We start from the raw sequence: 13,091 nt of genomic DNA, 5'->3' as shown, positions 1-13,091 counted from the left end.
GTAATTAAACCTTATATATATATGGTCAAGTCTGGGTAAACTTGCATATCTGTGATGATGACATGCAGACATTGCCAATATTTTTGGCCTGGGACATTCAGGTTTTGCGATATTTGACCTCTTCAATACTTCACAAATTTCACTACTATATTATTTCACTTTCAACTAAAATCACTATTTGTTTACTACATTGTTTCTTCAAATGAATGATAAAAAAAAATAAAATAAATACATAGCACTACGATGAATACACAAATTACATAATAATTTCAGAAAGCAGCCTGTAACATTATCCAGGGTGATTTGATATTTTGATGTACTCTTCTTGGGAGGAGGACGTGGGGCTTGGCATCGATTTACTATCTCCCAGTCCCAGTTTTCTCATCCTTGCGCCTGTAAAAAGTGAAAACACACACTTCATGTTACATGTTTTCTTGCTTTGATTCCCTAAACAAAATTTCATGTATATATGCAGAGAAATATGATTTTTTTTCTATATACACAATTCGTAAGCATCTCGAAAGCTCGATCAAAGACTTAATCTCTGGTCACAGTTTAGGGTTACCGACACTGATTTATCATAAACTTCTTGTGACCCTCCCTCATTTTTGTACAAGCATATGTAGTTACTCGGCTACTAATTTCATGTTACGAAATCAGTCACTTGCATTACCTTTTCATTCCATGCTAGACTGGGCTTGTATCTCGTGAGATGAACTTTGGAGTTCCTCTGTCAATCTCACAAGCTATATATGCAGTGTCAGAGGTCGCATCTGGTCTTCTCACGTGCAGAGAGTTGATTCTCGCAGTTCCAGACTGGACACTCCTCTCTGCCAACATCTCAAAATATGCATGAGGTGCCCAACCTGCATCCTCAAAATTAGGAGACTCAAAAGTGTAGCTTTTGTATTAACATCAAGACTTCAAAGGAAATGGTCAGGATCGAACATACCATTGACATGATTTGGGAAGGGAAAGAATTGCAAATAACACAATGCAGCTACCATTGTTCCTGCATTGAAGCAAAAATGTATGATATTTGCTATTTTGATTCACAGAAATTTCATTTGCATTAGAGATTTTTAATCCCTTAAGTTCACCTGTGGAAAATACGAACCTATAAGAGCTCCGGCAAAAACATCAGTCCAATGATGCCAGTAGTCATCAACACGAGAAACACCCACAAGTACAGCAGCAAGTATTGGAAGCAATACTATGCAGAGCTTGGCAACATGCCCCCTTCTATCAAATGCTTTAATTTTCCCAGCTATATACCATGCCAGGAAAGTCAGACCGGCAAAAGACCCTGCATTTATGTAAATCTCTTTCACAATGAGCATATGCATCAGCAAAATCAAATCAAGATCTATCTATATTGCAGTTCTTTGATAAATAGTCATCCGAAATTACTTTTCCTACATTTTCTTTTAGAACTTACATGAAGTATGCCCACTCGGAAAACTTTTGTATCCCTCCTTTATAATTGCCGGGTCTCCATAACATGCTACATTCCCAGAAATTTCATCGAACACCTGGAGATGACCACAAACACATCAGATGTCAAACAAGATGAAAATAACACGACGACAATCCTTCACTCGTGAAGACGAAAACGCACCCCATTTCCATCAGGAAAACACCTCCAAAAAAAGTTTGGCCGTGGTCGACCCACAGCATCTTTGATTGCATCAGTAATAACTCCGGTAATTAGTACAGAATATAGAATACCTAAGCTTGGATGAGTATAACAAATTCAGTAAGTTACCATAAGCGTAAAATTCAAATCAACCAAAAGCTAAAAGGTGTAATAGAATGCCATACCCAGTAAAGCGTGGTGCAGATCATAAACATCCTGTCTGTAGCAGTAATACAGAAAAAATACAGCAATCGGCAACATTATGGCAAAAATCTATCAAATACGATGCATAGTTAGGATTTTATATACAAGAACCTCAAAATAAGAACGATAAATCTTAGATTTCAGAATCTCACAGGAACGCTCCAAAAAGGGATAGTATCATGCTTGAAAGGGTATTTCAAGTCTGTCATCATTTCTTCACCAACAAAACGGTGAAAAGGTTCTATGAAATTCAAGATGCCCACTATTGCCAAAAGAAGTAGAAGAAGTAGCCAGTCATGCATATGTATCCTTGCTACCTTGACTCCATGGGACTTTACAGTATGACCTCCCAGCAAAACGTCTGCCATTTATATAACACTATCCACCAAAGAAAGACAGTGGTAAGAACCAAGTGTTAACATATCATTGTAGGGTATCGATTGTATAAAGAGAAACAACCAAATGATCTTTGATGAACTACTCAATCTACTTTGGCAGCATATATTTTGCTCTATAGGTGATAAGAGCGAACACCCACTTACAGATATACTTATAACTATTTAGTTACATTGTTGTGCACAATCATTGTAAGAAATTTCATAATTGATAAAACACAGTCTACAACATATATCAAGACGAACGACAGAACAAATTCAACCCATAAATTGACAATATCATGCTTGATATTTATTGACCTCCTCTCAAAATTAACCCAAGAAAATGCTAGTTTCTTGGTATGAAGCCCAATCATATAATCAAATATACACAATTTGAACAAGAAAATAAGAAAAATTGGTTGCAGTATCTCAAAAATGACTGAAGAACATGACTTTTCCGCAAATTCTGAAATACAACGATACATTTAATCTTCCCAACAAAAATGAGATTGTAAAAAACAACAATAAAACCCAGTAATCCTCTGTTTCTCAAATTTCACAAAACCTAGTTTGTGAACTTGATAAGAAATTTCATCAAAAGATCAAATATCATAACTTGATATGAAATTTCATCATTTACAAAAGCAGAGAAGGGAAAGCCGAACCTTTTTGGCTAATGCCGACAATATGAAAGAAAGAGAGAATAATTGATGAATCCACAGGTTCCTCAGGTAAAAGATTGGGCCAGAAACTCCATTGTTATGGTGTTGCATGACCTTGGCACGTTTTGGGGACGAACTTTTTTGTCTGTCTTGGGGGTTTGTTGGACAGAGAAGTGCCAGAATAGCCTCTTTGTTTTACCTGAATTTGTTTCCATTTTTTTTTTTATAAATTTATTAAAAAAAATTGAGAACTTCAATAAATTAAATTTGATATTTTTTTTCTTTATTAGTTGAAGAACTCTCTTTCAAGCTTCAATACACACAAAATCATGATAATGCCATTCTTTTGACACCTCGTAAGTACTGTATTTAAATATATTGGTCATCTCACTCACTCTCTCTCTCTCTCTCTCTGAATATCTCTCCAGCTCTTATCAAATATCAATTTTCTATTAGCAACTCCATTAAGATAGAAGATGAGGTACTCAATAGAGAGAATTCCAACTATAATAGTATAAAATACTCCATTGTATGCCTAGAAATTAGAATTGCTCTCTTGGGTTGTGTTTTTTTTTTTTAATTTATTACAACTTCCTCGTATCCAAGGGGAAGCCAAGTGAAAAGGCCTTGGAAGCTCAAGTTCCTATAGATCTCTCCATGTGATCACAGAGTGACTTCTCATTATTCAATGACTCATACTGACATTACTACTACCCATGTCAAAGTTCGTTCATTGTATACTTCACCATTAGCTGTGCACACATGCTTCACTTTCATGAAAGTATAGTTCATCATTAGACATTAGCTGTGCACACATGCTTCACTTCTTAACAATCATTGTGAGCTTAAACTGGTGGAACTGTCACATGAATTTTCTACATACATGACGATTAAGTACGTTTGGTCAAAATCCAACGTTTGATCATAAGAATGTTGTGTGAATTTGGAATTGAATTAATACTTTACGAGTCCATACGATTTGGATTAAAAAAATTTATCACTAGATTGGCAAAATCATAAAAGAAGTTTGTAATAAAGCTACTAAAAAACATTAATTTTGAAGCTATCTAAGCAAATACTTAAAGGTCAAACAACACAATAAATAAATAAATATATAATAAATCACTTCCTATTGCCAAATTGGTTACAGCGCATTTTCTTTCATTCCTTTGTATTTGAAGTCGAACAGAGTAATTCTAAGAAGTGTAAAAGGCATCAACTTTCCTTCCTTTTCCCCCAAATCTACAAACCAACAGCTTCAACCTCTAATTTCCATGGATCCTCCTCCACTTCCACCCCAACCCACCACCATACCTACCAGTATGCACTCAGACTACCCTGACTCCGTGGAGTTCTCTCCACGCTCTCTCACAACAGAAACCATCCACGACCATCTCCCACCAGTCCCCGGAGCCAAACTCCGGCTCATGTGCAGCTACGGCGGCCACATTATGCCTCGCCCCCATGACAAAGTCCTCTGCTATGTGGGCGGCGACACAAGAATGGTTGTCGTGGACAGCCACTCCACACTGTCTTCCCTCGCCACCAGACTCTCCCGTAGCCTCCTTAATGGTCGTGCATTTACTCTCAAGTACCAACTACCCAATGAAGATCTTGATTCTCTAGTCTCTGTAACTACTGATGAAGATCTTGATAACATGATTGAAGAGTATGAGAGAATAACATCAGCATCAAATTCATCGTCGTCTTCTTGTCGGATTCGTTTATTCTTGTTCTTTAATAAGCCTGAGACTGTAGCTTCAATGGGGGCTTTGTTAGATGATGCAAAGTCGGAGACTTGGTTTGTTGATGCTTTGAATGGTTCAGGTTTGATGTCAAGGAATTTATCTGATTCTGCTACTGTTGATTGCTTATTGAATTTTGATGATGGTGAAGAAATTGAAGAAAAGAAGGATCAAGGAGAGAAGAACAAGCAGGTGGAGCAGAGTAGCTCTGTTATGCCAGTGATGCCGGATTCTCCATTTGTGGAGAACAGTTCCTCGTCATCTTCTTTGCCTTCCATGGCGAATTTGCCACCAATTCGGGTTCGGATTGAGGATCAGAAAGTTGGGTTGGAAGAGCAATTTTCACAAATGGCTTCAGTGCAAGTTGTGCAGAAGCAAGAAGAGGGGTTTGGGATTATGTCTGCTGTTGTACCACAACCAGCAGTTTCCCAACACATGAATCGGATTTTATCCGATAATGACAGATCCGATCAGGGTGCTCCAATTGGGTTCAGAAAACCTCCATTGCCATTACCATTGCAGCCTGTGCAACAGAAGGCTTGTTCAAGCTACAATCTGCCCTCCCCTGACTCAGTTGCAAGGTACTTGTTAGAGCAAATTATTGGTTATAGTTCTTTCTAGACGTGAATCTTTGAAAGGGTTACTTTGATTGATATGTTTTATATTGCAGTGATAGCAGCATTGCATCTGCAAATTCTCTCTCGAAGCAGCACATCTATCATCAAGCTCCAACTAGCCCCAACACCAAAGGCAATGCCTCTCTCCCAACTCCCCAAATCCAAATTCCAGATTCGGAGTACTCATCGCCTCCACAATTTGATCCTAATCAGCAGCAACAACAGCTACAATATGTACATGCCAGCACACAATTCATCCCACACCAGGCCGCGACTCCGGTGCCAATTACATCTTACTACCAAATGTATGCTCCTCAATCACAGCATCAGCCAGCTGATCATCATCAGCAGTACCCTTCGCCAGTCTATTTTATGCCGGTCACGCAAACCCTACCTTACATGTCCACTGCTGACACCACAGTCGCGGCCTCAGGCAGGCCAGTAACGCCTCCTTTTCCAACCATGATTACCCCCTCTATGGCTTACAAGGATGCCAATATTCCACCCGTTTACCCCACAAAGACAGGTACTGCAGCTGCCCCTATGCCTGAAATGGGTGGAGATGTATACAGAACTGCAATGACATCAAACCCTCCTCCAGCTCAGATTCCATCAAATCAGTATCAGCAACAATATGTGGGTTATGCACAAATGCAACAACATCCAGCTCAGTCCATTGCTGCTAGTACTGCATGTTATGGATATGATCAATACTACAACACTGCAGTACCTGATCACCAGATGTACTACTCTCATCATCATCAAGCTTCTTCTACTCCATTGCCTTCTCAGTTCCAAACCATGACTCCAACTGCCGCAGCAATAGCCTTGGCAGATGCTTCAAACCAGCTTCCTACAGATACTTCCACTTCCAGGCAGCAGAACATTACTAGCTCACAACCACTTTGAGTCCTGGTGGTTTTGTACTGAATCTCTGCTGCTTCATCTATGGTTATAGATTTAGATTGTCATTATATTGGCAACAGAGAGAGAAATAAGTAAATGGGTATTGTTAAATTTTGACAGTATCTTCAAATTCCGCGATCTTGAATAAAGAGTTTACCAGCTACTAGCTAGTGCCCCTGTATTCACGTCTCCATTAGTGGGCAAGCCTGTCCATGTAGAAGAGTGCCACTAGCTAGTAAAGCTCACAATCATGTTCATATAATCATATTTGCATCCGCAGTACCATAAAATAGGACCACAATACATTAGTAAGAAAAATAACTTATGTTCAATTCATAAATATAATTATGTACAAATTGTCCGCCCCTTCACTAGACGAGTCGAGAGTACTTATCGATATATATATATATATATACACACACGTGTAATTAAACTGTTTCTAATTCAGATTTAATGCAGGCAGATCAACAAAGGAAAAAGAAATCGTAAATCAAACCAACGTTTGATGCAAGAACACACTGGAATCCACCAGAAATTGAAAGAAACTCTCTAACACTTGATTTGAGGCCCTAAATGATGAAATTTTGCAAAACTAGGGTGGGGCCAGGGGGGAAAGCCCCTGGTTCTGTTCAAAACGCCGTTTCGCTTCAACCGGTCAAATTTCATCTAAAACGGACAACGTTTGCAAATTTTTTAATTCTGCAGCCACACCCTCAAAATGATTTCTACTAGCTAGTAAAAATGGTAATTAACTCCAACTTTCTGTTTGTCACAAATCAGCTCCAAATTAACCCAAATCAACTTCAAAACAACTCAAAATCATCTCCTATATCAGTCCCTTCCACCTCAAAAAAGCTCGACCCGAGCGAACTTCAAAGCAAAGCTCCCTCGTCGGAATGAAATGCATACAAATCAGCCACATTGAAAGTGTTGGACATCCCCATATGAGCTGGAAGATCCACCACATAAGCATTGTCATTAATCTTCTTCAAAACCTTGAAAGGACCATATTTCTTAGGCTTCAATTTGTTGTAGGTATGTTCCTTACGCAAGAAAACCATAACCAGCTCACCCTCCTTAAAAAGCTTCACACGGCTATGCTTATCCGCGGCAGCTTTATATTTTGCATTAGTAGCCTCAAGCCTTTTCTTGACTTCAGCTTGGATCGACTGAGATTCTTCAACAAAACTGCCTGCAGCAGCACTAACCCCAGGGGTAATTGGCAGCCTCACCAAGTCCACTGCATGCCTAGGAACCTGTGTGTAAACCAGCGCAAAAGAAGACTTACCAGTAGCACTATGGACAACACTATTGTAAGCAAACTCGGCCTGAGCAAGTGCATGATCCCACTGCTTTGGTCTATCACCACAAATACTACGAATCAGATTGCCAAGTGTCCTATTCACCACCTCAGTTTGCCTATCAGTCTGAGAATGAGCAGTGCTACTGAAATTCAAAGATGTATCAAACCGTTTCCACAAAGTGAGCCAAAAATGGCTAAGGAACTTTGAGTCACGATCGGATGTAATAGTCAAAGGAACTCCATGTAGGTACACAATCTCCCTAAAAAACAACCGTGTGATATGGGACGCATCGGAAGTCTTCCGACATGGCAGAAAATGAACCATCTTTGAAAACCTGTCAACCACTACAAAAACAAAGTCAACACCACGCTGAGTTCGTGGTAATCCAAGTACAAAATCCATAGAAAGATCCTCCCAAATGCCATTAGGAACAGGCAGCGGCATGTACAAGCTAGTATTCTGAGATTGTCCTTTGGCAGTCTGACAAAAAAAACACTTCTGCACAAAATTCCTCACATCACGCCTCAACTGTGGCCAATATACCTCTCCTCCACACTAGCCATGGTCTTATCTCTACCCAAGTGCCACTAAGACCGCCTCAATGCAAGTCTTTGATTAGCTTTTCATGCAAAGAAGTACGGGGAACACAAAGTCTATTGACAAAGAATAGATAACCATCATGAATGTAAAAATCCCCCATGGAATTCTGCCGCATTTGACATCTCTCCCAAATCCCCTTAAAATCATCGTCCTCTGCATATAACTCCTTTAGCAACTCAAACCCAACCACTTCATGGCTAACTGAAACCAACAATGCTGCTCGTCGACTCAATGCATCAGCTACACGATTAAGAGCTCCAGATTTATGCTTGATGACAAATGAAAATTTCTGCAAAAACACAGTCCATCTTGCATGTCTACTCTCCACCTGCTTCTGACTATTAATGAACTTCAAAGCTTGATGGTCCGTATACAAAACAAACTCAGCCTGTATCAGATAAGGCTCCCAATGCTTCAATGCCCGCACCACAGAATAGAACTCCTGGTCGTAGGCGCTCCATTTCATCCTGCCTTCACTCAACTTCTCACTAAAGAAAGCAATTGGTCTACCACTCTGAGAAAGAACAGCTCTAACTCCTGTACCACTAGCATCACACTCCACCTCAAATGGCTTCTCAAAGTTAGGCAAGGCTAACACTGGTGCATTACACAATTTCTCCTTGATCAAGGCAAAAGCCTTTTCAGCCTCATTTCCCCAATTAAACTTGCCCTTCTTCAAGCACTCCGTAATAGGGCTAGTAATAGTGCTGAAATTTCGGATAAACCTCCTATAAAATGTGGCAAGTTCGTGAAAACTGCGGACCTTGCTAACATTTTTAGGAGCTAGCCACTCTCTAATTGCCTTGACCTTGTCTTCATCCACATGAACACCTTCTGAACTGATCACAAATCCAAGAAAGATTAACTTATTTGTCATAAAACTACACTTCTTCAAGTTCACAAACAGCTTGTTCTCCTGCAATACAGTCAAGACAGCCCGCAAATGTAGCAAGTGCTCCTCCTCTGTCTGATTCATAATACGCATGAATGTGCTAGGAGCATTGGAAAGACCAAATGGCATAACCATCCACTCGTACAAACCATCCCAAGTTTTGAAAGCTGTTTTCTACTCATCTCCCTTACGAATACGAATCTGGTGGTAGCCACTACGAAGATCAATTTTCGAAAACACCTTTGAACCCCATAATTGATCAAGCATATCATCCAACCGTGGGATAGGAAAACTGTACTTAACCGTGATCCGATTAATAGCACGACTATCCACACACATCCTCCAACTTCCATCTTTCTTAGGCACCAATAACGCTGGAACAGCACAAGGACTCATGCTTTCCCTTATAAACCCCTTCCGTAATAAGTCCTCAACCTTCTCCCTTAGAATATCATTCTCCTTAGGACTCAATCTGTAGTGAGGCAGATTAGCCCGAGGAAGAAAATCAATCTGGTGTTAAATTTCCCTCATGGGTGGGAGGCTATCTGGTAAATCATCTGAAAAAAAATCACCAAACTCAGCTAACAGTGGCTGGATTGCCTTTGGACATCCTATATACTCCTCTTCATTCTCCGACTGACTCACCACCAATGCCTTCACCACTAAGGCATGCATTTCTCCCACACTTTTGTACTCTGCAGCAATGTCATATTCAGAACAAGCAATAGTAAGAAAGGAACTTCCTTCCACCTTAGCAGCCTTAGGTAATGGAATAGAACGCTCATTGGAAGGAACTATCGCCACCTTATGATCACCCCATTTAAACAGACAAATATTATCCCTTCCTTTATAAGTCATATCCACATCAAACTGCCAAGGCCTACCTAACAGCACATGACTAGCATCCATGTCTATAACATCACACAAAACCTTATCATGATACTGTTTGCCAATAGAAAGAGGAATGTGACACACCTCTTCTACCTTCACTGTAGGACCCTTCTGAATCCACCTAATAGCATAAGCATGGGGATGCTTCCTTGTAGGCAATTTCAGATGCTCCACTAGCTTCCTGGACACAAAATTCTCACAACTGCCACTATCAATAATGAGGTCACACACCTTCTGGTTAATAGTGCAATGCAATATGAAAATACTATGACACTGGAGGTATCCTCCTGCTTGGGAGATAACAGAATCCTCTACACCACACAATTTACTCGCTCACCTTCCTCCTCAGCACCCTCATACTCTTCATCCTCACCAGCCCCTTGCTCATCCTCATCTTCTTCATACTCTGCTACATTAACTGGCCTTCTATCAGGACACTCATTTGACTTATGCCCTGGTTTGTTACACCAATAGCACTTAATTGGGGCTGCCTTCGCATAGGGGTTTGGATTAGGATTGGTATTTCTAGCTCCACCCTGAACCCTGCTACTTCCTCCTTCTCCGCTCTGAGTTCTCTGTGTTGTAGGCATTGTATTACGTTCAGTCACCGACGTTGGACTAGTCGCTGGTGCTTGTGAGCTTTTTCCCTTGTAGGAAGAGTAAGAGGATTCTGAAATACTGCGCCTCTGGTTCATATTCCCCATGGTATTCTCCATCAACTCAGCCTTCAAGGCTAGATTGAAAGCCTTATCAACAGTCCATATAACTTGCAACCCAATCTTCTCTCTCAAAGATGGTCTTAACCCATTTAAATACCTAGCTACCCTCTACATCTCAGATTCAGCCAAGTTGTTGCGCGCAGACAATCTGTTAAATTCAACATTATATTCAAAAATAGGTATGTTACCTTGATAGCAATTCTGGTAGAGTTGAAACAAGTATTGTTCATAATCTGGTGGTAAGAACCTGGCCATCATCAACTGCTTCATCTTCCTCCAAACCCTACCATAGCCTTTCCTTGCCTCCTCCCATTAATCTGCAATTGATCCCACCAAACAGCTGCACTTCCCTTCAATCGAAACGCTACCAATTTCACCATTCGTTCCTCAGGAACCTCCATCATATCAAAGAACCTCTCCACTTCAGAGATCCAGTCCAGAAACTCCTCAATCTGTAGATTTCCATTGAAAGTAGGAATATCTGCCTTAAGCCTATATTACTCAAAAGGTCTTTGTTGTCTAGCAGCTTGGTAACCAACATAACCCCCAAAATCTTCACCATCTTCCGAATCTGACTCATCTGGTAAGGGCTGTTGATACTGTTGAACTGGGGCGCGACTACCACGTCCTCTACCACCGCGTCCACCACCACGTCCTCTACCACCACGGGCAGGTCTAACCATTGGTTCTACTATAGGCTCCTCCTCCGCAGGGACATCACGATCATCATGTCCAGGTTTCACAGGATGTGCGGGTTGGACCTGAATCATGAATCTGTGAAGCATATCGCGCAACTCCTCCATCTGTTTTCGTTGAACCTTAATCGTCGCCCAAACAGCATCGATCCCACGCTCCCCAGCAGCTTGGTTCTGACCTCTTCCTTCATTGTTAGCCATAGATCCACGGCAAACTCCTCAGCTCCGATACCAACTAAAGCAGGCAGATCAACAAAGGAAAATGAAATCGTAAATCAAACCAACGTTTGATGCAAGAACACACTGAAATCCACCAGAAATTGGGAGAAACTCTCTAGGGTTTTCATATATTTGATAGAATAAGAGATAAGGACTTCTAGGGCCGGCTACATACCTAATATGAAGTAAAACACCAAAATATAAAAAGTTGCAAAAACACCCCTGAAACAGAAAACACTTGATTTAAGGCCCTAAATGATGAAATTTTGCAAAACTAGGGTGGGGCCAGAGGCATAGTCCTGGTTTGGTTCAAAACGTTGTTTCGTTTCAGTTGGTCAAATTTCATCTAAAACGGACAACGTTTGCAAATTTTCCAGTTCTGCAGCCACACCCTCAAAATGATTTCTACTAACTGGTAAAAATGATAATTAACTCCAACTTTCTGCATGTCACAAATCAGCTCCAAATTAACCCAAATCAACTTTAAAACAACTCAAAATCATCTCCTATATCAAGATTAACTTGACTTAGCAGTATCGTGGAACACTTGTTCAAGGTGGTAGGCAATATCCGGTGGATGAGCCTCTGCCCTCGACCGGTCCAGCAACACCCACCGTTCTTAACCATTCCTTTATTTGCCTCCTGCCGCCAATACGGCGGCACACCATAATCCTCCTTCAAGAAGTCACAAATTTTATTGATGAGTGCAATGTCCCTCTTACTCACCAAACAGAAGCGCCCTCCTTTACCGTGGTAACCATCGACAAGGTGTAGATGGGCTTCGAGATTATGGGCCGATCTGAAATAGGTGTTGGGCTTAAAAAATGGACTCTGTGTGTGATCCAATGCAAGCAAGCTCCACTACTGCATGTGCATAACTCCGTGGAAATGACATGTTTTCCATGTATTTCTGGAATCGTGACTTCTCATTCGCAATCATCCCAGGAATTTTTGGTACCTGCTTGAACAAGAATATAATTTTGTTAAAAACATTATTTTTTTTTTTTGAAACCAAGAACGACACTGTATAAACTTGCCCTTCCTTTGGACAAAAGCTGCCCATATGAGGAGACGACATGGTAAAGGAATTGAATATGGTTTGACCCTAGAGAGAATTAGGCTATCACCCAAATTGGAAAGAAAAATAAAAAAAAATAAAATCTTTTACTCTTTGTAAACAGTTTGAAGAAGTAGTAAGAGCACATACTTTATCGTGAACATTGATCACTCTGAGGACTTTAACATGGAGGGGTCTGTCATCTTCTTCAGTTGAAATTAGAGTTTCCTCTGCTGCTGCTACTTGTGGAGTACTAGCTAGTACTTAAACTTGAAACAGATTTGCATGTTCTTATTTTCACATGTGAAGAGGGTTTGCTTTTACACATGTTGTATCTTCTCAAGGACCAAAGATGATGTTGCTGGTTAGTGTTCCGAGAGTAAAAGTAAATCTTGGAAGAAAAACACTGATAAATACTGTCCAGAGCGGCCATGAAAGGAGTCTTTTTTCTATTCGGAGCTAGTTTGGATTCTAAGAAACAAAGATAATGGCTACGTTAATGAATTAGTTCAAGTGTGGAATCATATGTACTTGAAAGAGAGTTGAAGTTGATGTGATATTATATAT

General features: G+C 40.4%; 3 protein-coding genes across 3 annotated transcripts; 1 reads left to right on the top strand and 2 right to left on the bottom strand.

Annotated features, from left to right (window-relative positions):
* Nucleotides 1–22: 22 nt before the first annotated feature.
* On the bottom strand, nt 23–2,971 carry LOC120015960 (lipid phosphate phosphatase 2-like). The gene is made up of 9 exons (XM_038868489.1): nt 2,883–2,971; nt 1,993–2,218; nt 1,822–1,909; nt 1,619–1,728; nt 1,439–1,532; nt 1,118–1,306; nt 953–1,012; nt 674–866; nt 23–393 (listed from the first exon to the last, which is right to left on the bottom strand). The coding sequence occupies exons 2-8, from the start codon at nt 2,206–2,208 to the stop codon at nt 688–690; spliced, it is 936 nt and encodes a 311-aa protein (XP_038724417.1). The 5' UTR covers nt 2,209–2,218; nt 2,883–2,971; the 3' UTR covers nt 23–393; nt 674–687.
* A 1,139-nt stretch (nt 2,972–4,110) lies between these two features.
* On the top strand, nt 4,111–6,311 carry LOC119979982 (flocculation protein FLO11). The gene is made up of 2 exons (XM_038822614.1): nt 4,111–5,205; nt 5,295–6,311. Exons 1-2 carry the CDS (start codon nt 4,154–4,156, stop codon nt 6,148–6,150), a joined length of 1,908 nt encoding a protein of 635 aa, XP_038678542.1. The 5' UTR covers nt 4,111–4,153; the 3' UTR covers nt 6,151–6,311.
* Nucleotides 6,312–11,950: 5,639 nt separating this feature from the next.
* LOC120016693 (phospholipase A1-Igamma3, chloroplastic-like) lies at nt 11,951–12,957 on the bottom strand. Its single transcript, XM_038869596.1, has 4 exons — nt 12,942–12,957; nt 12,675–12,787; nt 12,333–12,425; nt 11,951–12,283 (listed from the first exon to the last, which is right to left on the bottom strand). The coding sequence occupies exons 1-4, from the start codon at nt 12,955–12,957 to the stop codon at nt 11,951–11,953; spliced, it is 555 nt and encodes a 184-aa protein (XP_038725524.1).
* Between the last annotated feature and the right edge of the window lie 134 nt (nt 12,958–13,091).

The sequence above is a fragment of the Tripterygium wilfordii genome, chromosome 15, assembly GCF_013401445.1.
Source record: "Tripterygium wilfordii isolate XIE 37 chromosome 15, ASM1340144v1, whole genome shotgun sequence".
NCBI lineage: Eukaryota > Viridiplantae > Streptophyta > Magnoliopsida > Celastrales > Celastraceae > Tripterygium > Tripterygium wilfordii.
The sequence above is the reverse complement of the archived record's forward strand: the minus strand, read 5'-3'. Positions and strand labels throughout refer to the sequence as shown.